The 26,059-nt window shown below is 41.4% G+C and overlaps 1 protein-coding gene across 5 annotated transcripts in view; it reads left to right on the forward strand.

Annotated features, from left to right (window-relative positions):
* The window catches only part of LOC147007490 (uncharacterized), a 55,230-nt gene that overhangs the window by 10,111 nt on the left and 19,060 nt on the right, over positions 1-26,059 (forward strand). For 3 of the 5 annotated variants that reach the window (XM_085867033.1, XM_085867036.1, XM_085867035.1), the window contains exons 1-11: positions 6,212-6,489; positions 9,738-9,857; positions 9,965-10,024; positions 11,357-11,458; positions 11,546-11,605; positions 17,618-17,712; positions 18,756-18,896; positions 19,376-19,791; positions 20,889-20,975; positions 22,350-22,391; positions 23,037-23,085. In XM_085867033.1, coding sequence (XP_085723159.1) covers positions 6,458-6,489; positions 9,738-9,857; positions 9,965-10,024; positions 11,357-11,458; positions 11,546-11,605; positions 17,618-17,712; positions 18,756-18,896; positions 19,376-19,791; positions 20,889-20,975; positions 22,350-22,391; positions 23,037-23,085 — 1,204 coding nt within the window. In that variant the 5' untranslated portion in view covers positions 6,212-6,457. Of the gene's footprint in view, positions 1-6,211; positions 6,490-9,737; positions 9,858-9,964; positions 10,025-11,356; positions 11,459-11,545; positions 11,606-17,617; positions 17,713-18,755; positions 18,897-19,375; positions 19,792-20,888; positions 20,976-22,349; positions 22,392-23,036; positions 23,086-26,059 lie in introns of those variants that run through there. The other 2 variants (XM_085867037.1, XM_085867034.1) reach the window with 2 other exon arrangements.

The raw sequence follows: 26,059 nt of genomic DNA on the forward strand, positions 1-26,059 counted from the left end.
ATTTGTTTATATTGTCAGTCTGGTAAATAATGGAAATGTTTACATTCTCTGTGTGGTAAATAAATAATGGAAATGTTTACATTCTCAGTGTGGTAAATAATGGTGTTTGTTTACATTCTCCGTGTGGTAAATAACGGTATTGTTTACATTCTCTCGTGTGGTAAATCATGGTATTCGTTTACATTGTCAGTGTGGTAATGGAAATGTTTGCATTCTCTGTGTGGTAAATAATGAAAATGTTTACATTCTCTGTGTGGTAAATAATGGAAATGTTTACATTCTCTGTGTGGCAAATAATGGAAATGTTTACATTCTCTGTGTGGTAAATCATGGCAATGTTTACTTTCTCTGTGTGGTAAATAATGGTATTAGTTTACATTCTCAGTTTGGTCAATAATGGTATTCGTTTTCATTCTCAGTGTGGTAAATAGTGGTGTTTGTTTACATTATCTGTGTGGTAAATAATGGTATTCGTTTGCATTCTCAGTGTGGTAAATAATGTAAATGTTTACATTCTCAGTGTGGTAATTAATGGAAATGTTTACATTCTCTGTGTGGTAAATAATGGTATTTGTTTACATTCTCTGTGTGGTAAATAATGGTATTTGTTTACATGCTCAGTGTGGTTAATAATGGTATTTGTTTACATTCTCAGTGTGGTAAATAATGGTATTCGTTTACATTCTCAGTGTGGTAAATAATGGTGTTTGTTTACATTCTCAGTGTGGTAAATACTGGTATTCATTTACATTCTCAGTGTGGTAAATAATGGTGTTTGTTTACATTCTCCGTGTGGTAAATAACGGTATTGTTTACATTCTCTCGTGTGGTAAATCATGGTATTCGTTTACATTGTCAGTGTGGTAATGGAAATGTTTGCATTCTCTGTGTGGTAAATAATGAAAATGTTTACATTATCTGTGTGGTAAATAATGGAAATGTTTACATTCTCTGTGTGGCAAATAATGGAAATGTTTACATTCTCTGTGTGGTAAATCATGGGAATGTTTACTTTCTCTGTGTGGTAAATAATGGTAATTGTTTACATTCTCCGTGTGGAAAATAACGGTATTCGTTTACATTCTCTCGTGTGGTAAATCATGGTATTCGTTTACATTGTCAGTGTGGTAATGGAAATGTTTGCATTCTCTGTGTGGTAAATAATGGAAATGTTTACATTCTCTGTGTGGCAAATAATGGAAATGTTTACATTCTCTGTGTGGTAAATAATGGCAATGTTTACTTTCTCTGTGTGGTAAATAATGGTATTAGTTTACATTCTCCATGTGGTAAATAGTGGTGTTTGTTTACATTATCTGTGTGGTAAATAATGGTATTCATTTGCATTCTCAGTGTGGTAAATAATGTAAATGTTTACATTCTCAGTGTGGTAATTAATGGAAATGTTTACATTCTCTGTGTGGTAAATAATGGTATTTGTTTACATTCTCTGTGTGGTAAATAATGGTATTTGTTTACATGCTCAGTGTGGTAAATACTGGTATTCGTTTACATTCTCAGTGTGGTCAATAATGGTGTTTGTTTACATTCTCAGTGTGGTAAATAATGGAAATGTTTACATTCTCTGTGTGGAAAATAATGGTATTTGTTTACATTCTCTGTGTGGTAAATTATGGTATTCGCTTACATTCTCAGTGTGGTTAATCATGGTGTTAGTTTACATTCTCAGTGTGGTAAATATGGAAATGTTGACATTCTCTGTTTGGTAAATAATGGAAATGTTTACATTCTCTGTGTGGTAAATATTGGAAATGTTTACATTCTCTGTGTGGTTCGTAATGGATATGTTTACATTCTCTGTGTGCTAAATAATGGCAATGTTTACATTCTCTGTGAGGTAAATATTGGAAATGTTTACATTCTCCGTGTGGAAAATAACGGTGTTTGTTTACATTCTCTGTGTGGTAAATAATGGTATTTGTTTACATTCTCCATGTGGTAAATAATGGTATTTGTTTACATTCTCCATGTGGTAAATAATGGTATTTGTTTACATTCTGCGTGTGGTAAATAATGGAAATGTTAACATTCTCAGTGTGGTAAATAATGGAAATGTTTACATTCTCCGTGTCGTAAATAATGGAAATGTTTACATTCTCAGTGTGGTAAATAATTGAAATGTTTACATTCTCAGTGTGGTAAATAATGGAAATGTTTACATTCTCAGTGTGCTTAATCATGGTGTTAGTTTACATTCTCAGTTTGGTAAATAATGGAAATGTTTACATTTTCTGTGTGGTAAATAATGGAAATGTTTACATTCTCTGTGTGGTAAATAATGGCAATGTTTACATTCTCTGTGAGGTAAATAATGGAAATGTTTACATTCTCTGTGTGGTAAATAATGGTGTTTGTTTACATTCTCCATGTGGTAAATAATGGTATTTGTTTACATTCTCCATGTGGTAAATAATGGTATTTGTTTACATTCTCAGTGTGGTAAATAATGGAAATGTTTATATTCTCCGTGTATTAAATAATGGAAATATTTACATTCTCAGTGTGGTAAATAATGGAAATGTTTACATTCTTCTTCTTCTTCTTCTTCTTCTTCTTCTTCGGACTGCTCCCGTTAGGGGTCGCCACAGCGGATCAACCGTCTCCACTTCGTTCTATCCTCCACATCTTCCATTGACACTCCAACCGCCCGCATGTCTGCCCTCACCGCATCCATGAACCTCTTCTTTGGCCTTCCTCTTCTTCTCCCTAACCCTAACAGCTCCACCCTCAGCATCCTTCTCACGATATACTCTGCTTCCCTCCTGTGCACATGTCCAAACCATCTCAATCTCGCCTCTCTCACTTTGTCTCCAAACCGTCCTATCTGCGCTGTCCTTGTAATATCCTCATTCCTTATCCTGTCCATCCTCGTCACTCCCAACGAGAATCGCAGCATCTTTAACTCTGCCACCTCCAGTTCCGCTTCCTCTCTTTTTGTTAGCGCCACCGCCTCCAAACCATACAACATAGCTGGTCTCACTGCCGTCTTCTAAACTTTCCCCTTCACTCTTGCAGCTACCCTTCTGTCACAAATCACTCCTGCAACTCTTCTCCACCCACTCCATCCTGCCTGAACTCTCTTTTTCACTTCTCTCCCACACTCTCCGTTACTTTAGACAGTTTATCCCAAGTATTTAAACCCATCAACTTTCCTCAGCTCAACTCCTTGCAACCGCACCATACCACCACCCTCCCTCTCATTTACGCACATGTACTCCGTCTTACTCCTACTGACTATCATTCCCCTTTTCTCCAGTGCATACCTCCACCTCTCGAGGCTCGCCTCAGCCTGCTCCCTACTCTCTCTGCAGATCATGATGTCATCCGCGAACATCATAGTCCATGGAGACTCTAGTCTGATCTCATCCGTCAACCTGTCCATCACCATTGCAAACAGAAAAGGGCTCAGAGTTGATCCTTGGTGCAATCCCACTTTAACCTTAAACCGGTCCGTCATTCCTACCGCACACCTCACCGCTGCCACACTGCCCTCATGCATATCCTGCACGATCCTCACATACTTCTCCACCACTCCCGACTTCCTCATACAATGCCACAACTCCTTTCTCGGCACCCTATCATAAGCTTTCTCAAAATCCACAAACACACAATGTAACTCCTTCTGGCCTTCCCTTTTCTTCTCCATCAACATTCTCAAAGCAAACATCGCATCAGTGGTGCTCTTTCCCAGCATAAACCCATATTGCTGCTCACAGATCGTCACCTCTCCTCTCAACCAATCTTCCACTACTCTTTCCCACACCTTCATGGTGTGGCTTAACAACTTTATCCCTCTGTAATTTCCACAGCTGTGCACATCACCCTTGTTCTTGAAAATAGGAACCAGTACACTTGATCTCCACTCCTCCGGCATTCTCTCACTTTCCAAGATTTTATGAAACAATCTGCTTAACAACTTCACTGCCATCTCTCCTAAGTACTTCCATGCCTCCACTGGTATATCATCTGTGCCAACAGCCTTTCCACTTTTCATCCTCTTCATAGCAGTCCTCACTTCATCCTTACTGATGCACCCCACTTCCTGATTCACTATCTCCACCTCTTCCAACCTTCTCGCTCTCTCATTTTCTTCATTCATCAGCTCCTCAAAGTACTCCCTCCACCTTCTCAACACACTCTTCTCGCTCGTCAGCACATTCCCATTTGCGTCCTTTATCACCCTAACTTGCAGCACATCCTTCCCAGCTCGGTCCCTTTGTCTTGCCAATCGGTATAAATCTTTTTCCCCTTCCTTTGTATCCAACTTCTCATACTGCTCGTCATATGCCTTTTTGTTAGACTTTGCCACCTCTCCCTTTGCCTTTCGACGCCACTCCTTGTACTCCTGCCTACTTTCTTCATCTCTCTGACTATCCCACTTCTTTTTCGCCAATCCCTTCTTCCTTATATTTTCCTGTACTTCCTCGTTCCACCACCAAGTCTCCTTATCTTCCTTCCTCTGTCCAGACGCCACACCAAGTACCTTCCTCGCTATCTCCCTCACCACTTCTGCTGTAGTTGCCCAATCATCCCACCCATCTTTATCACCATCCAACACCTGTCTCGCGTCCTCCGTAAATTCCACGCAACAGTCTTCCTCCTTCAGCTTCCACCATCTGGTCCTTGGCTCAGCCCTCACTCTCTTCCTCAACCTCACCTCCAACATCATCCTACAGACCACCAATCGATGCTTTCGAGCTGCACTCTCCCCTTCCACCACCTTACAGTCTCTAATCTCTTTCAGGTTGCATCTCCTGCTAAAGATGTAATCCACCTGTGTGCACTTTCCTCCACTCTTGTTTGTCACCCTGTGTTCCTCCTTCTTCTTGAAATACGTATTTACCACTGCCATTTCCATTCTTTTTGCAAACTCTACCACCATTTGCCCTTCCACATTTCTCTTGTTGAGACCGTACCGACCCATCACCTCTTCATCCTCTTTATTCCTTTCCCCAACATGCCCAATGAAATCTGCTCCAATCACCACTCTTTCTTCCTTGGATACACTCTCCACCACTTCATCTAACTCCAGAAATCTTCTTTATACTCCATCTCACACCCCAAATGCGAGGCATATGCATTGATGACATTCATCATCACTTCTTCAATTTCCACCTTCACACTCATCACTCGGTCAGACACTCTCCTCACCTCCAATACCCTCTTGACATTATCTTCCTTCAGGATTACCCCGACACCATTTCTCCTCCCATCCACACCATGGTAGAACAGTTTGAAACCACCTCCAATGCTCCTAGCCTTACTCCCCATCCACTTGGTCTCTTGTACACACAGTATGTCCACCTTTCTTCTCTCCATCATATCAGCCAACTCTCGCCCTTTGCCAGTCATCGTCCCAACATTCAGAGTTCCAATTCTCACCTCCAAACTTCTACTCTTCCCCCTCTCCCACTGCCTCCGGACTCGCCTTCCCGGCTCCTTCTCCTCCTTCACCCTCTGTGTGGTAAATAATGGTATTTGTTGACATTCTCAGTGTGGTAAATAATGGGAATGTTTACATTATCCGTCTGGTAAATAATGGAAATGTTTCCATTCTCCATGTGGTAAATAATGGAAATGTTTACATTATCCATGTGGTCAATAATGGAAATGTTTACATTCTCCATGTGGTAAATAATGGAAATGTTTACATTCTCCATGTGGTAAATAATGCAAATGTTTACATTCGCCGTGTGGTAAATAATGATGTTTGTTTACATTCTCTGTGTGGTAAATAATGGAAATGTTTACATTCTCCGTGTGGTAAATAATGGAAATGTTTACATTCTCCGTGTGGTAAATAATGGAAATGTTTACATTCTCCATGTGGTAAATAATGGAAATGTTTACATTCTCCATGTGGTAAATAATGCAAATGTTTACATTCTCCGTGTGGTAAATAATGGAAATGTTTACATTCTCCGTGTGGTAAATAATGTTATTTGTTTCCATTCTCCGTGTGTGTAATGTTCTCGATAGACTGGGACGAGGACTCTCAAGTGGGAATTGCAAGTTTTATTCGGATACGGGCTCAGCACAGCACAACACAGCACAACACAACACAGCACAGCACAGCAAAACACAGCACAACACAACACAGCACAGCACAGCAAAACACAGCACAACACAACACAGCACAGCACAGCAAAACACAGCACAACACAGCACAGTTCATCCTTCATGCATGCAATTTCCTTCATCCGTTAATTGCTTTCTCATTCGAATTTACCGTTGAGATCGCACTTTGAAGTCGGAGGTACGGTGACGTCATCACAATGTGTCACGTGCGCTGAAAGGATCGTTGGCATGACAACAGTAGTGCAACATTGACGAGAATCATTCGATGCTGACGTTGGGCCGTGCTGGACGTGTTCTCCTCAGCTGAAGGATTTTCATTGAAGATTTTTTACGAGGATTTTATTCTTCCCTTCCCAAGATGCCTCTCTTTCGGCAGAAAACACGACGAAGGTTTTTAAATATGATTATTACGTCAAGTTAAAAACAAACACAACGAAGGTATCTCGCTCGGGTTTTTAATTAAATATCATTACTTCAAGTTAAAAAAACACAACGAAGGTATCTCGGTCGAGTTTAAATGTTATTACGTAAAGTTTAAAACAACAAATACCAAAATGTTATTTATTTATTTTCAAAATGGCCGCCAGCCCAGGTCAAAAAACCAGTAAAGACCAGTAGCTTACCGGTCAACTGGTACCAGTTGAAAACCAGTAGCCAACTGGTACCAGTAAAGCCAGTTGGTTTCTTACTGGTTTTAATATGGAAATTGGAATAGAGTGATATATTACCAGTTGAAATACAATTGTATTTAACTAACTGGTATCAACTGGGACCAGTACATTGCAACTGGTATCAACTGGGACCAGTACATTGCAACTGGTATCAACTGGAACCAGTAAGACTTTAACTGGTACAAATATGAGCTACTGGTTTTTTCAACTGGGAAATTGGAATTCTGACTGAATTTAACTGGTACCAGTTGAAACCAATAGAGACCAGTTAAAGACCAATTAGAACCAATAGAGACCAGTTGAAAATGTGTACTGGTTTTAACTGGTTTTTCGACCTGGGAGGCTTTCAGAACTCGATAAATCGGGGACCTGACACGTCACGTCCACACTCACTCGGCCTGTTAAACATACAATCCACGGTTCGAAACAGATATATGATAAATGTGTGGTGAAACACACAAAGTAAACCTACACACTTCGTGTATATTAAAATGATTTCCTCCTCCATCTCACTCCATTTAGATGGACAGTAAACATTCACCATACAGATTTACATTGTGGGATGTGAACTCATCAGGCATCCCTGGTCCAACTCGTTAGAAGTTATAATATGGAATAGGCAAAGCCTAGAAGTGAACGTCGAATTCTTCTTCCATTCACTTCTTAAATATATCAAATTAAACCGTCTTTTTGCGATGAAAAAATAAATATTGCCTCAACATTACCGTCACAACAACAACTACACCACCTAGAACAGGATGTCATCTATAAAAATAAATATTACCTCAACATTACCTTCACAACAACAACTACACCGCCTCGAACAGGATCTCATCTATAAAAATAAATATTACCTCAACATTATCTTCACAACAACAACTACACCGCCTGGAACAGGATCTCATCTAAAAAAATAAATACGAGAAATGAACGTCGTATTCTTCTTACATTCGCTTCTGGCTTTACCTACAACTTGTTCACAACTGTATACGAAATTTCCAGTTACTTCGGAATTAGCGATCAAATAACGTAAATCACGATTAAAAATTATTTTTTGATGATGCGGGAGATATCTTTATAAAAATCAGTGGAGGAAATGTGCACCATGTCTGATATTATTTGGGTGTTTCATGTCTCCGACGATGCCTTTATCTCCCGGCATGCATCATTCCCCATGACAAAAACCGGAAACAAAAAAAACAGAAGCAAAAAAAAAACGGAAGCAAAATGGTCATAGCCATGACACGGATTCATAATTGCCAGAGTATTGTGTTGTTTTTGTTGTTTCCTATTCTCTCATGTGCACGCGTTAAGTAATATTCACAAGATAGAAATAAAACCCAATCGTGTTTATACACCGCACAGCATTTAAAAACAACCGGAAGCAAAAGGTCATAGCAAACCACACGGACTCCAAATAGCCAGGGGTATTGTGTTGTTGTTGTTGTTGGTGTTGTTTCCTATTCTCTCATGTGCACGCGTTAAATATGAAGCTCACTGCGGTCACAATAAACTCTGCTTCATCCCACCCCGGTGCAGACCTGTGAACCCCAAATTATGAAAAAGTGTGAGAATGTAAAATGTGTCCAGCGAGGTTGCGAAGCACTCAAAAATCCAGTGGGGTCTGGGGGCATGCACCCCCCCCCCCAGATAATGTTTGCTTTCTGGTGTGTTCTCGATGCAATTTCCTGCATACGATAATTGCTTTTTCACACGAATTTACCATATGATAATTATATTAATATTATCGTCAACTTACCTTTTCATTGACTTAAGTTTGAGCTCCAAACGCAGATAAGAGAGATCCTGATGATAATTAGATATTGTCCAATTTCTTGTGAGATTGTGTTTGCATGTGCATTTCCACGTCTCCATGACACACGGATATGTTTTTGTCCAGGTAGAACTAAACTTCGAACCATATTTCGTGGCACCTTGGTACTTAATTTCCGTTTTTTTGAAGTTGAAGGGTCATCTGCACCACAGTGATGGCCTGCCCTTGAGGGGGTCCTTACAGTGTGTCCAAAATTGATGTACCAAAAAGAACGCAGAATGGTTTTATTGTTGTTCAAGATACGAACATAAATTTGATATGAATACATGTAATACACTTATAAGAAATCGTTCATTTAATTTTAATGGTGTTGTTTAGACATTCTCAAATTATTAATAAATTTATCACCTCATCCATCATTCACGAAAATCAATCGGATTCGGTGTCAATCAATCATCATTCAAAAATATTTTCCAACACAGTTGTTGAGACAGATGGCACAGCATGAACAATACGATGTTTTAAGTTCTTCAAGGTCCACTAGTTCGCTCGTGTGGACTTTCTCTTTACAAACCCCAGAGATCAAAAAATCTAAAGGTGTTGAGTCGGGTGAACAAGCAGGCCATTTCATCGGTCCATCCCGACCAATCGAACGGTCTGGCAAAGTTTGATTTCAAAACACTTTTACAATTCGAGCAAAGTGACGTAGTGCTCCACCCTTTTGGAAGATAGCTCTTTGTAACTCGTCAGGATTTTCTTGGAGTTGCAGAATAAGGAACTATCGTTGCATGTTGAGGTACGAAATGCTGGAGACAGTGCGTTCATTAAAGAAATAGGGTCCATCGATGTGAGAACATGACAGGGCACACCAGATGTTTACTTTTGGCGGATCTCTTTCATGTTCATACAATTCATGCAGATTTTCTTCTCCCAATACCCTACAATTATCATGATTAAATTTGTCTGATGTGTGAAATGTAATGTCATCACTAAAAATGAGGCTTGATAAAAACAATTGTTCGTCCGATTCTGTTCGTTGAATTTATCACTGAATTGACAAACTGTGCATTGCGGTGATGGAGAGGAGCGGGGGGTTGGACATGCAATGCCATTTGTTGAAATGGAGCAAATAGATTAGATCTGGTTTGGCATATTTGTGCAATTGTGGATTGAAGAGAACTGTTCTTTTTCAGGGAAGCAAAGATGAATGGGTTTACCGATTCACAAGATGTCTCTCCAAATAAACCTCTGCACATGGACCAGTCATTCCAAGCAAAAATGCCAAAGCAGCCCACTCTTTGGAAGCGTCTTCGGTCAGTAATTTTATTTTCCTCTTCTTCACTTTTTTAAAACTTGTTTTTGGATATATCTTCCTCAACAAATGTACAATGAATTGAATTTTCCATCTTTTTCAACCAAGGCAAAAGTGCAGGAAATGTGACAAGAACAAAAAGGGTTCCGTCAACATCGAACATAACGTGTAAGTAAAAGAAAATATCCCTTATCGATGTTGAAAAAAAACGTACTAATAATAGAAATGGTATTCCTTTTAAAAGGAAATGGAAGCTCACGCTGTTGTATCTCGATCACATTTTGCTCCTCAAATATTTTCTGTATCATAGGTTATCGGTTTCAGGGCTGAGGGATTGCTTTGAGGAACTTGTGCTGAGTTGTTTAACCTGGGTTGGAATCTTTATCCAGATATTAATGGTCATCCTGTTGTTTTACATGAATAGTGAGGCATAGATGTGCATGCTGTCCCACAAAAGTATGTGAAGGTAGAGGACCATGTGCCAGCACTTGGGGTACGGTGAGCATTGCAGGTCTCATCATGTCTCTTGAAAAGAGTTGACTCGTCATCGCTGGTACCGTGAACAATTTACAAATTCCTGCCATTCCACTAAAGGATTGATCAACCAGTTCGTGAAAGACTTGGACCACAACCGTTCCCACTTGCCAACCTCATAAGTAGGTGTGTGTTGTCAGGGGTAATTAAAGCAGAAGAAGAAGAAGAAGAAGAAGAGAAAGTTTAAGGTTTTCGGACTGTCCATTGAGAAGAAGTGCATGTGGCAAGTGTCAGGAGGTACCTGATCTGAGGAGGGAACCGATACATGGAATATCACATCAATCAGACATGTATTGAGATGTTAGTCATCGTTTGCAAATACTTGGTCCATAATAATGCACGGCAACAACTGCTTTGTGTAATATTATATCACAATAATACCACCAATAATGCCAACCAACATGAGGAACTTGATGAGGCCATTTATCCCATCATGCCTGTGCTTCATGAACACCACATTAATTAAATTAATCAGTTTATTGCCCCAAAACCGAAGCGGAAGGTCGGGTAAGGCAAGTGGTTCAATCTATCTGTCTACAGAGTGTCTGTTTGAGGAACAACTTTATTATCCTCACTTTTTTTGTCGAAAATAAATACGGGAATATCGTAATCGGCTCCATCAGATGTCTGTGTCTGTCTCTCCATCACGCTATCTCTTCCTCAACGATTTAGCAGAAATTCACCAAACGTGGTGGTTATGTTCATCACATGGCATCAAGGTGCAAGATCAGTTCCATATTTGGACACACCCCAAGGGGTGGGGGTCAAAAGGTCAAATTCCTGAAAAATTCAATTACAGACACATTTTGAAATGAAACTTTGTGCATGCAATGAACATTGGGGTTGCATGGAATATGTAACAATTTTTGCGGATTTGACCCTCGGTTCATGCCCCGGGGTTGTCAACTTTGGATGACAGGGATCAAAACGGGGAAAAAGTACTGAAGAGAACTGTTCTTTTTTCAGGAAAGAAAAGCTGAGTGAATCTTCTGGTAATCAAGATGTCGTTCTGAACCTGTCAGTGCCAGCAAATAAACCAAAGAAACCCACTCTTTGGAAGCGTCTGAAGTAAGTAATTTTATTTTCTTCTTCTTTACTTTTTAAACTTGTTTTTCGACATATAAGAAACTCACTTTTCAATGTTTTTCAACCCAGGCATAAGTGCAAGAGACGTGACAAAAAAGAGAAGGGTTGTGGCAACAATGAACACACCATGTAAGTCAGAGAAAATGTCCCTTCGGAATGTCGTGACATGAAACGAGCGAGTAACAGAAATGATATTCCTTTGAAGGAAATTGAAGCCAACTCTCATATCTCAGATCATCTTCCATCTGCTTAGAAGTCCAGTTGCATCACCATCACCCAAAATTTGTTTGTTGCTTTTTAGTTTTTGAAGCATATATATATATGAATATGTATATGTATATATATATATATGTATGTATATGTGTGTATATGTATATATATATATATATATATATATATATATATATATATATATATATATATATATACATACATATATACATATGAAGACCACAAGGGGAAAACCAGAGATGTCAGGATAAGTCAATTTTGAAGAAACTGAAAAACAAAGTTTCAAGACTTTGGTGGACTGTTTAATAACTGTCATATAGATTTCTTTTCCAGTAAAAGGAAGAGTGATCATTGGCCGATGAAATTAAGCATGTCGCATTTGCCAAGCTTCTGTGTTATTTAATTTAAGAGCAAAGAACGAATCAATGTTGCAAACTGACATCACTGGTTATTCCCTTGTTTAATAATTGCCATGCAATTTTAACCCAGGATGTGTAGCAAATTCATGCTTGTTGGTTATTTGCATACATTACATGACTTTGGTGATCACAGATTATTTTTTTCAACATTAAACGGTCATTGATTTTTTGTTTGATTGGTGTTCAACTCCATACTCAAGGGTATTTCGCTTACATGACAACGGATTCTCCATTTCTTACTCCGTATGACTTAATATGATGGAAAACCGGGAGGAAACCAAGGATAAACCACCCCCGCGATAGCCGAAGTCACTTCATTTGACTCCCTCATATACCTCAGCAGGTTGATTGGGCGGTGGGTACATCGAATGAGGATGGATACTCAGACGCGCTAACCATTAAGCCACGGCGTGGGTCCCATAAAAGTCACAGTAAAGGTTTGTCCAGGCTTGAACCACGATATGCACCAACTACGGAGCCCATGATATAACCAACTTGGCCATTGTAGTGCTCAGAGTTTATGCTATGGAAGTTTTACAACCTTTCATTTTTTATTTTCTCAACTCTGAATATTATGGTGGAACAGTTAACCTGAATGAAGGGGAGATAACCAGGAGTAAAGTCCTGACAACTCTGGGTTTCCACTTGTTCAGCTTTGACAACACTTGTTTTTTCATTGCACGGCTAAACTTTATACCATATAAATTATGTGACACCCCTGGTTATTTGTTAAAGTAATATTGTGAGAGGAAACCTAATGTTGCCAACTATTAGCAGGTGCAATAACCCTGAAATTTATAAAAAGTGACATCTTTATTTCCCCTTGTGGTATATATGTATATATATATATATATATATATATATATATATATATATATATATATACATATATATATGTATACATATATATATATATATATATATACATATATATATATATATATATACATATATATATGTGTATATATATATGTATATATATACATATATATATATGTGTATATATATATGTATATATATACATATATATATGTGTATATATATATATGTGTATATATATATGTGTATATATATATATATATATGTATATGGGGGTTGACTCAGCCTGCCATCCTTCCGAGGTCGGCGAAATGAGTACCAGTATACTGGGCCGGTGTATACCCCGGTTAAAATAGGTGTACCATATCCCTGTGTCGTAAGAGGCGACCAGGATTGCGTCAGGAAGGGCATCCGGCGTAAAAACATGTGCCAAATCACTATGCGGATCACACGGATGATCCGCTGTGGCGACCCCTAACGGGAGCAGCCGAAAGAAGAAGAAGATATATGTATATGTATATATGTATATATGAATATATATATATATATATATATATATATATATATATATATATATATATATATTGTTACGGCTGTGGAAATTCGCAAACCACCATCCAGGTCCCGTCCCTGAGGTATCTCTTAAGTACATGTGTAGTTTGCCCCAAACCCATTGTTTAGAGGGAATTACTGTGATTCATTCAGGCTGCGACGCTTTGACTCAGTCGTTTTTCTTTTTCTATCTTTTATTTCAAACAAAAACCAACGAGGACGCTCAGTGGGCTTTTCCTGCCTGTTTTTTGCGCCATTCTTCTCCGCGCTTGGTGTGAGGGAGGAGAAGCGGGGTGGGGCAGCTGGTGCCCGATTGGTGGATGCGCGGTGTGACGCGGCCAGGGAGGAGGAACGACCCTCTTCGAGACCTTTGTCGAAGCGCCTCGAAGGGGGGTGGAGCAAAGAACGGGGCGGAGCAACAGGGCGGAGCTCCGGGGATATAAAAAGTCGGACACGGGCGGAGCGGTTTTTGTGGTTGCTCTTGCCCTCTTCCTGTCTTCCGGCTTGCTCGTCCTCTTCTCTTGCTGGTGGCCGCTGGCCTGGTCTGCTGTGGTGCGGTTTCAATACCCCGCTGGCGTGAAGGAGCATCCGCCCTTCCCCCCTCCCGACCTCGGGCATCCACGTTTCCCCCCTTCTCACCGCGCTGGGATCGCGCCGAAAACTCTGTCCGTGGCGTCGAGCGGCCAACACGTGCCGGCGCGAGGCACGCCGGAGAGGCCTCGACAACCACGCTAGGGCACGGAGTCGCGGCCAGGCGGGACCACGTCGACGGATGTCGGAGAGGGACTCGACGGCCCAAAAGGAAGTCACCTTTTTCTTATCGGGGTTTTTTTTGAATGGATCTTGTGGCGCCGTGTCTTGTAAGTAAAACTGTATAAGTGTTGCCGTGTGTTCGCGTATTCGGTCGTAGCTCTGCATTGTTGTTTTTGTTTTCAATTGATATATGTGCGTTCTGACTGTTTGACTGTATATGTGTCAAAGTGTATTTGTGTATATGTTTGACTGTATATGTGTTTGACTCTCCGTGTGTCATGTAAATAAAGTGCATTATGTTGAATTGTTCCCAATTTCGCTGCGTCCTTTCCTTCGTTTGAATCTCCATCTTGATCCACGTAAAGGGTTCGTAATGGGCTTAATACGCCCGATAATTAATCGGAACCGTCGAGGCCGACGATAACACTGCTCGGTTATCCCGATAGCACGGAACGGACCGCGAAAGCGGTTCGTGTCCGGAGTCAGCCTGCGGCGAGGTACGATCGCCCGGTCTACCATCCGCGTGGGTACTTAGGTTGGTCGAGTTTGGTGAACAACCCTATCCTACGCGGGTGGCCGATTGGCACGATCGTGGTAAGGTCGAAAGGCCCACCCGTGACTGGCTCCGGGCGATAGTTCCCAGAGGGTCACGACAGAATTGTCCGTCCGGTGGGCGAGGCGGCCACCATTCGAGTCGAGCGGCCGATCGCACGCCGGCGGGTGCGAATTCGCAACAATATATATATATATATATATATATATATATATATATATATATATATATATATATATATCGTTTTTATTGTGTAGATGATAATCGTCTTCGTACTGATCCCTGAGGTACCCCATAACCTGCATCTTTCCAGTCAAACATCCTCCCATTCACATCCGCATTTGGATTCCGAACACTGATCCAGTTAGTTATTCGTTTAAATTTCTTAAAGTTTAGATACACCACATTCATTGCACTTCCCTCATCCACCGACTCTTAGACTGTCAAAGTCAAAGTGCATTAATGTGGAGGATTTCTGGAAGTGAGATTTGAAATTTGCATTTTGATGAAATATTAGGCTGTTTTGATTCCCCATTTTAACACTTGCCTCTTGATGATCAGATAAAGCAACTTCTACTTCAGTGCACTGCACATGGCTGTGGATAGCATCATTTGCTTGGGGTACAGTTGTGCTGCTGATCCAGTGTCCCCTGCGGGTTAGAGGAGTAATTTGTAATTTGTCCCGGGTGGCCGTAAGCATACTTACTCTTCATGAAGGACACCGTGGGATCCTGGGATCCTTCACTTTCAGTACTCCACAAATTAACACTGGCAACCGGGACGCCAAATTTAATGTGCATACAATTTCTGCTCCTCCTGGAGATTGGGCCCACTACTTCTACTACCACTCTACATTCCTGGCAAAGAGCAATGGTGATCTCTTTGGGGGTTGACGCTTTTGCACTTCATGCCCTTGGAACATGGGAAACATGAGGTTGGGGCAATAATGTTGAAATTTTTAGCCACAATGCTGGCGATTGCTCGCCAACTCTTCACAAAGGATGCCATTGGATCCTCAATGTTCACCAATGTCTTCCGGCAGATGAGAGGCTAATTTAATGTCCATCCGAAGGACGGCACACACATTGTTGAATTGCCTTGCTCGTGAAACACCAGGATGACAGTTTATAGCTGGGCTGGGATTTAAACCCAGGCAAGGATGGCTTGAGGTGCGTGTGGGAGCTTGTGTCACCAAGGGGAAAGAAAAAGGTGTAGTTAAAAATTTTTTTACTTCTTGCTGATCTTCATACCCTCTTCACCATGTGGTCTTGTAATGTTTGTGGGGTAAATGGAGGAACTTCATTGTAAAGGTAGGATTGTATCATGTAGCATGGTGCATAGACAAGGAGGAGACATCTCGATGTGAATTAAGAAGGGAACACTGTCAGCTAAAGATTGTTACGTGTCGCCACATGGGGGGGGGTGGTGCTGTGTTAACGAGGTAGGGTTTAAGGATAATTTCTCCCAGTGTGTGATTGCCCCCTGTGACCTTTTCCTCTGTTTTGAGTTTACAAAATTGGAAATGAAAGAACCACGTTTTCAACAACAACAGCCACAACAATAACAACTGCAGAGCATACCTTTCTGAGCAGGCAAAAAACTCCGCCTTCCTGGCTTCGGACCGGCAAGCCATGCCCCCGAGGCTGATGATTGTTCGGTAGAGGTTAGAAGGTATGAGAGGACACAGTTAGTGTGAGGAATTGCTGTTGAGACAGAAGGTCTTGTTTTTGCTCTCCTCTCGGGACGACAATATAGCAGCGCGATTCTCGTTGTGCATGCTGTGTGCATTTGCTCACGTGCTGGAACAGGACACTGGCCGTTGCCTTTTCGGCTGAATCGCGAAGTTTGTACGCTTTATGAGGAGAGAGAGAGAGAGGAGAACAAGAGCGTGTCTCTCAGCAATGGCATTATCCAGTTCTACCATCGAGGAAGAAGGCGGGCCATTGTTGTGAGCGGATCCAGTGTTAAGAGAAGAACGGTGTGACAAGTTTGATCATAAGAAGAGACTGTACGGCGGTTCCTGGCTTTGGAGGCCATCCACACGAATTACCTCATGGATGGTTCCTGCACAGAGAGTGACTTCGCACTATTTTGGGTGTGGTTTCCCACGCAGAGACTATGCAGCTCGATCATCAGACTCATCAAAGATCATCTCTGGACACAGCTAAATTCTAGAATAAAAGGAGGATTTTCTTTTATTTTATCTTTCCCCTTGTCTATTTTCGTATCTGCGTGGAGAGCTCTCAAATTTAGTCTTTAGTTACCTCACGTTTCATTACCTCATGCTTTGATATGTTTTGATGATCACGCTTTGATTTATTTCCATTATAAATATTTGATTTATGTTCATTTAACCTTCATTTGTAAGATCTATTGTGCTTGTCTATTCATTGTGGATTCGAGTATAAACCCACGTGCTTCTGTCTGGTACATGCCCATGCTGCCCTCCATTTCACACATGCTCTAATCTCCAAGGATCACATGTTTGCCTCCAAGGTAGAACCATTCAGCTATCCGTCCAGGTCAGTGTTAACCACCGGTCCATGACATCTGGATCTGGAGTGGAATAATTAAAATGACTGCGTCCACTGGCCTGGACATGACAATATTTATTGGCTTCATCGTCAAACTGTGTTTGGAGATACTTAGTGGGGTAGCAGTCCAGAAGTGTTGTTTACTGTTTGAATGCAGAAAACACAAAAAGAACCGATGCAGCCTAATTATCACCGACCCGACTACATTTTTAATCCGGCATTGTTTCTTATTTGTGACATTTTTACAACTACAACTTTACAAAATCTTTATTTTCTGCAGGAATTTTGAGCCTGGAGTGATGAATGTGTCTCTTGAGGTTGAGAACGTTGAGCCTCAAAATAATAATGGATTGTTTGAGGAAGAGCTGCTCACTGGTGAGTTTTGAAAATCAATCTTTTCACAAAATAAATTACCTCCGCCACCAAAGGTGAAGGAAGTTGTTTTCACTCTTTTCTGTCTGATTGTTTCTTGCAAAAATCAAAGATTTTTGAAGTATATTGATCAGTCGATTTTGGTATTCTGTCTGTCTGTGTTTGTCTGTCTGTCTTTGTCGCCTGTTGGTTGCAATTTTAAACCGATCTTCACGAAATTTCACTACATGGTCTTGTTTGTCACAAGGAAAAAGCCGATTGTTTTTGAGGTCAAAAGGTCAAAGGTCAACAACTTAGGTGACATTTCTGAAACCCTCAATTTTCACCCGATTGACTTGAAATTTGAAGAGGATTTATATTTCAGCTCACTGAATTCAACCAGACAATTATTTTTAAGGTCAAATTTGTTTTATGGATCTTGCAAGTATCGTGCTCTGCACGACGTCGTCTTCTTGTTTGTTTGTCTGTTTGTTTGTTTGTGTGCAGGATATCTCAAAAAGTTGTGGACGGATCTGGATGAAATTTGGTGGGCAGGTTTGGATGTGTGACGAGGACGAAGTGATTAGATTTTGGTGGAGATCCGGATCTGACAAATAGAATTTTTAAAGTGATACTTCACATTTTTAGATAGGGCCAAAAACGATATATATAGCATGATATTTCAAAAATGTATTGGGCCCGATATGTTCTCGTGGATCAGGCATTACGTGGCGGAGGTATACGCTCCACGGAGTACCCTTCCAGTTATCTCTGTTTCAAGTATTTTGCATGAATTGGTTATCTCCATGACAAGTATTTTGCATGTGGGAGGAGAGACCTGAAAATGGTTGTTGTTTGTTGTTTTTATTTTTTTAATTTGCCCACGGTGGCTGCTTGTTCCTCCTGACAATGACATAAACGATCATAAAGATCACAGTCAGGAAGGAGGAAGGATGATGTGAGATGGTGGTACACTGCTTGCTTGAAGTGAGATCTGCACATATCTCACTTTTTATCAGTTGAATATTTGTTTATGTTCTGAAATGTCTCCTTTTTGCACTTCTCAGATACAAAAGTGAAGGCTTACCTTGATTCTCACAGAGATGTGCTGTTTGAGTACCTTCACTCTCATCATCATGTGCTGTGTGGGTACGTGCATGAGCAAGTGTCCATTGAGACAATAAAGAGCTGGCTCACTACGAAGAAAGGTGAGTACCAAAGGCATACAGTTACACTGAGGTCAAGAGCCTTGGGAGAGAGTGGGTAATATCCACCAGACAATATTTTGTTTTCATATTTTATCTTATCTCAAATGTAACAGCATTTATTTTTTCTTGTAATCTTTCCTCATTCGTCAAACCTATCTTGGAACCATTTTGATTATTCTTGGTGGCACTGCTTTTTCTGGCTGACAGATTGGCCTCGAGGTCAGCACACTTGCCTCTAAGCTGTCTCGCCTCAGTCTTACAATTTGGGCCAATCTTACATGTTCTGAGCCCTTGTCCTCTTACTTGGAGACATGGTATTTGAACTACTCGCTCGTCAAGAAGAAGAAGAAGAAGACGAATTTACAAAATTGACATCTAATTTCCACAATGCACACACACTCATCTGAACACTGGTATTCTGTGCATTGATATTTTTTTCACATAATCTGTTTTGTGTTGATTTTGCCTCTTCTTTCCAGGATCTTCTCTCAGACAGAGTGAAGATTATGAGAGTGCTGCTTATGACAACTTTCCAGGATCTTCTCTCAGACAGAGTGAAGATTATGAGAGTGCTGCTTATGACAACTTTCCAGGATCTTCTCTCAGACAGAGTGAAGATTATGAGACGACAGTTTGTGGCAACTTTCCAGGATCTTATCTCAGACAGAGTGAAGATTATGAGAGTGCTGCTTTTGACAACTTTCCAGGATCTTCTCTCAGACAGAGTGAAGATTATGAGAGTGCTGCTTATGACAACTTTCCAGGATCTTCTCTCAGACAGAGTGAAGATTATGAGACGACAGTTTGTGGCAACTTTCCAGGATCTTATCTCAGTCAGAGTAAAGATGATGAGAGTGATGACTATGAGGACCAGCACCTTGTGGAGCATGATATGGTAAGCAAGACGTTGGATTACCTTTATACAAGTCCTGATGTTGGCTTTACGTGTTCGGTGGCTGGCTTGAGATGTTATAGTCCTCAGTATGAGCGCCTGCTTCACCGTTGAATTCACACCAAGTGGGTTGACAGCCTGTCATCCTTCTGAGGTTGGCAAAATGAGTACCACCTCACTGGTAACAGGGGTACTGCATCAGTGGCACATTGCACCCCCAGAAAATGATGCAGCCAAGCAACCACAGGCTGCAGACAAAAAATAAAAACCTTTACACAGCAATACCCCGGTTTATGTTGGGGATGCATTCCTGAAAAGTGTAATGATTATCAAAATGCAATAAATCAAAGCAATTGTTTTTCATAAGAATTCATGGATTCAGCGAGGGATGGATTCCTTATGTCGCCTTTGGACTTATTATATTTCACCTTTTGCGGATTCTATTACCTTTTTTTATTTAATGACAGTTACATTCGAGAATATAAGGTATGACTTTTAAAGCGACGTAAGTGTGAGTTGAGGCAACGCAAATCAGGTGGTGGTACAAATAACATGATGATGTAAATCGGGGTATTACTGTATTTATTTATTATACCAAATAGTTCCTCCTTTTTTGTTCCAATGAGATTTCCTGCAATAGTTAATGTGAGATAGACAGGATTGCCTAGACCTTGAGGTACTCACACTCCACTCTGAGCTGCCGAGCCTGGGTTTGAATCCCATCCCAGCTCTAAACTGTCATCCTGGTGTTTCACAGGCAGGGTTATTCATCAATGTGTGTGCTGTCCCTTGGATGGACATTAGACTGGGCATCCAATCTGCCGGCATTAGTCAGTGGACATTAAAGATCCCATGGTGTTATTCACAAAGAGTAGGCAAGCTATCTATTGCCGGCACCATGGAAAAATTCCTGCCCTGAGTTCCTGAGCCAGAGTGGCTACCTGATCAACATTGTGACTGACGAACTGCTTCGGCAGCACTGACTGCCGAGAGTATGATGAGTTTTGAGTTGATGTGAAATAATAATTCAAACACAGCTTCATTATTTATCTTATATTCCATAAGCATTGTTGTCAAACTGTGTTTGTGCCTGTTTTCAGATTGGGAACTGGGAGATTATCTCCAAAATTGGAGAAGGAGGTTGTGGAATCGTCTACAAAGCACAGAACATCGTCTCCAAACAAGAGGTACAAGTTTGTGGCATATATTCTGTCTTCCTTTCACCTTTTGGGAGCTGGAGCAGCGCAGGAAGAGCTCGATCAAACACAGAACAGAGCATGGAGAAGGGGAGTGGGGTGGGGGGGGAGAGGCAGCATGTTTGAGGGATACAACGGAGGAACATAAGGAAGAAGAATGAGACCAAGCGATGGGGAGATCCTCCTACATCTGAATTTGTCTCCTAAATTTGTTTCGATGAAAGATACTTTTTCTTTAGACGTACAGTCACCATATCATTCCTTTAGATTACATCATAGATGTGATTACAATGGACAAATAATGTGTTGTTTAACAGATGATGGCTGTGTCAGAATTCTCAGCAAAAATAATGTGGAAAACCCCTTGAGGGGAAGTTTAGAGGGCTTCATAATTCCTGCCATTGTTTTTTTTTCATTATTTTTTTTCTCCCCACTCCTCCTCTTGATGCCCATGACTGACCACTCCCCCACTCCCTGTTCTCTTCTCTCACCCTTTGTACCTCATTTTTATTTTCTCTTTCTTCCAATTCCTGCCACTCCTGAGCCAGAGGTATTACTCACCTGTGGAGTGTCCATGTAATTGTCTACCTATTCTCCTTTTTATCCTCCATCAATGTAAAGTGGTTCCTTTCTGTTATTTAGCTCCGACATATACTTCTGTATTAAAAAATATATATATATATATATATATATATATATATATATATATATATATATATATATATATATATATATATATATATATATATATATATATATATATATATATATATATATATATATATATATATATATATATATATATATATATATATATATATATATTCGAACTCCCACGATTATGAGAATTACTCCCATGGTAGTTTTTTTTAACCAGGTATTTTTTATAGAAGTTACCCAGGTACAAAAGCTTGTAAGCATGTTACCGTGATCAGACATCTGCCAGGCGGAACAAAGTCTGATTATGTCGGTAAATGCGGAAATAGCATCCATTGTTGGATTTTTTTTTCCCCATCGCCGTTCCGTCCTATTAACTTCATGGAAAATAGCGAAGTGCCGCCTGTACATTGCATGAAGTAAAGAGGCGATTCTGCTGCACACAGATACAAAACCTGATAATGTGTGTTTATTTGTACAGTTTTTTTTGTTACAATTTGGAGAGGATCACCCCCAAAATGTGTATCTTGATGTAAATTTTTCAAAATTCTCCGGTGGCATGCCCCCAGACCACCCAGGTGAGAAGTTGTTTTGCTTTTTGTTTTCCATTTTTCACAAAGTCTGCTGTTTCACTTGTGCATATATTTTACTCACTTTCCCACATTGTAACCAAAATCTTATAACATGACCTCTTGTCATCTCTTTCAGGTTGTTGTTAAGGAGGCAAGACATTTGAAATATGTCCAACAAGTAAGTTTGTATGAACGTGGAGATAATGGTGTTCTAACGACGAAACCAATACAGTTTAATTTACCTCTGTACTGTCCTAGTAGATCTTTTATCTGTGATATATCTGTCTATTATGCCTGGTGTTGCCTTAATGGTTGGAGTGGTGGGCTTGGGATCCTATGATCCTGAGTTCAAACCCCACTCGGCTGTTGAATTAATACCAGGTGGGGTTGACTCTACCTGCCATCCTTCCGAGGTTGGCAAATTGAGTGCCAGCTTGCTGGTATACTGTGTCAGAGTGGCAATCTGTCCAGGATTGTGTCCAATAGCCAATGAGACTGCTTCGGCAGCACAAACGCTCTGCACAGAGTATGGTCCCAATGGATGGATGGATATCTGTCGATTGACCCTGGAGGCTGAGTCTGTTTGTGTGAGCTACAGTCTTATGGTTGCAGTGAAAGGGTGGTTTTCATTTAATTTAATTTATGATTTTGCAGGTGCTGTACATACGTCAATACATACATTGCACCCCTGCAAGATTGCTAAAAAGTGAACCAAAACACTATGGAGTAGCACTCTTAACCTTCATACAGCTTGTAGAATGAATTTGTTCAATTTTCTCTTTCTCTTTTCTCTTTTTTTTATTTTTCTTTTTCTTTTTTTCAGCTCCGTGATGAAGCTGAGATGATTAAGTCGCTTGATCACGAAAACATTCGTAAGTATGGATTTTCCTGAAACTTATTAAAGTATGAACAAAACACGTTATAAATTGCTTCTGTGGCATGAATTTCTCACTTTTATCACTCAACTATTTGACTTTTCTACAACTCAATGAAAACCACAGTTGGAGTTTGCAAACACGCTTTTCGATCCGTCTCTGAACGCCAGTGTCCCTGAAGCAGCTCCTTAAGCTCAGTTATGTTGATAAGTGTGTGTTCTCAGTTAGATTTCCCCACCGATGTCTAACGGGAATTATTCGTGCGCCAGGCTGTGAACCTTCGTGGTCGTGTTTTTCTTTTCTATCATTATTTTAAACAACATGTCCTCACAACCTTCTCCACAACCAACATCTCCTCACCACCTTCTCCACAACCAACATCTCCTCACCACCTTCACCACCACGAACATCTCCTCACCACCTTCTCCACAACCGCCAAGATCTCCACAAAGAACGGCATATCGCCAAACAACTCCATCACTCCCAGGTAAACAGAAGTGACGGTTAAAAGTATCCACTGTACAAGATCAACCAGAACATTCCCGGGTTGACAGAAGTGACGGTTAAAAGTATGCACCGTACAAGATCAACCAGAACTCCCCTGGAATGTCCCCCCGTGCGCCGAGAAGGGAGGGGCGAACACCACCGGGGCGATAAAAGGGGCGCGTTGGAGCGCCAAGAGGCAGTTGAGTTGAGGAGAGGAGTCGCCAGCAGTTGAGGAGGGAGTTGGCAGCTGGCGGTTGGCGAGTGGGTGAGAGAGTCCCTCTCCTTGGTCTCCTTGGACGTTGAAAGCGGCGTTGTCAGAGGCACCGTGGGAGTCGAGAGTGGAGTCGAGAGCTGGTGGAGTCCAGTCGAGTGAGAGCGGACACACCGATGGTCGCCGAACCAGGGCCCAGCGAGTCACCACGAGGGTGGCAGGTAACCTGCACGGCCTCTCAGAGCGTTGCGGTCATCCCGGCTCCAAGGAACATCAAAGGCCTACAGGCCCAGTTCTCCCTGTTCTTTTCTGGGGTTTTTCCATGGAAGTCTGTGGCGCCTTGTCCTCGGAGTAGAACGATTAAGTGCCTGAACATTAGTAAATAGACTTTTTGCTCGTGTCTTGTCCCTTACCCCCATTGCTTGCATACGCGTATGAATAAATGTCATTGTTTGAATATTCACCTGCTCGTTGCGTCCCTTCCTTCATTGAACTGCCATAATTGCGTTCGGAATAAATAGCTGGTTTTTAATAGCTGGTTCGGAATAAATAGCTGTCCAACGGGGCTTCGCGATAATACACCGCTCGGTAATCGCAAATGGAGTGAGCTGCTTAAGCGGCTCATTTCCAAGCAGGTCCCTTTGAGGTACAACCTCTCGGTCGTCTTCGCTCGCGAATAATTAGGTAAATCGACCATTCGGCGATCGGACCCTGTAGCGCGGGTAGAGTATTGACAAGGTTGTGGTGTGCTTGAAAACACACCCGTAGCTGGATTTCGGCGTTTATCCGAAAGCTACGACTGGATTGCCACGGTCGGTGGGCATGCGGCCTGAATTTGCTAAAAGCGGTCACCCGCACGCCGGGGTGGCGGAGATCAACAACAATATGTATATTACGCATGAGAATAAATGTATGGAATAAATACCGGGCGTAGTGGCGTGCGCCTGTAATCCGGTTACTCGGAGGCTTCGGTTGGAAGATCACTGGAGGATGGGAGCTCTGCACTGGGCCGCGCCAAGAGAGGGTGTAGGGCAGCCCGGAATCATGGCGAAACCCAATCCTTATCCCTGTGTCATTCGTAAGAGGCGACCAGGGTTGCGTCAGGAAGGGCATCCGGCATAAAACCTATGCCAAATCAGAATGCGGATCATAATGGATGATCCGCTGTGGCGACCCCTAACGGGAGCAGCCGAAAGACTGCAATAAATGTATGGAATAAAAATGAAAATTAGCCAGAAAGAAAAAGATATTTAAAATTACAACAAAAGGTGTCGATGTTCGGAGTCCACACGACTCAAAGCTCACTCAGCAAGGGCAAATGGAGCGCTGGCATCAGCGACGACATCGCATGCACTGTGTCCGCAAACGTCAAGCAGTACCTGCGAACGCCCAGGGTGCAGAGCGAGCACCGCTGTGGTCCGTGTTACCTGGCCATGCAGACGGGCCAGGGGAACGGACCTGTCGAGGCAGAACAGCAGGAACTGCCGGCTCGGAACCCGGGACCGTGAACCCGCACACATCAACACGAGACTGAGTGCGTTCTGTTCAAGCATCTGGAGCACTTTGTTCATCTGGACAGTGAGCTCACTCCAACCGACATCCTCCTTCCGCGACCACATTCCTACATCGGAGTGGCGACCTGTCCAGGAATGTGCTTCACACCACCCCCTGTGTTAGGATCCCGATGCAACTGAAGACACAAAAGGAGGAGTTCTTCTTTATTATGGCATCTGCGAGCAAAATTTAAAAGTATTTGCAATAAAGTTTCCATCACAATTCCACCTCAGAGAGCCTTGATTAACTAGTTTTAGAGAATAAATGTACAACCTGAGATTTAAATGCAATTCCATTTACTTTATTATTGATCTTTGAGGTTCGACAGAATGGTGCAAAGGAAGTGCACTTGAGCTGTTGAGTCTGGGTGTAGTTCCCACCGTCGGACTAGTGCTTCACCAATGGCAGGGTAATGGATACAAGAGGAGGACACTTGAAGGGAGATAGAGTGAGGGAAGGGGGAAGGGAGATAGAGTGAGGGAAGGGGGAAGGGAGATAGAGTGAGGGAAGGGTGAAGGAAAATATAAATAAAAATTATAAAAAATAAAAAATAATAAAAAAAAGGAATTAAAAAAAAATAGGAAGGATAAAAAATAACCAAAGAGGAACAAAAAATCGCAAGGTAATGAACCCACAATGCGAAGGCACGTTAATAAACACAACAAAAGTGTTCAATAAGCGATAACAGAAAGAGAAGGACCCTCGGCAGAGTGCATACCT

Source organism: Eptatretus burgeri, unplaced genomic scaffold, assembly GCF_056783735.1.
Source record: "Eptatretus burgeri isolate ZD-2024b unplaced genomic scaffold, Ebu_testis_v1 Ebu_testis_scaffold_136, whole genome shotgun sequence".
Taxonomy (NCBI): Eukaryota; Metazoa; Chordata; class Myxini; order Myxiniformes; family Myxinidae; genus Eptatretus; species Eptatretus burgeri.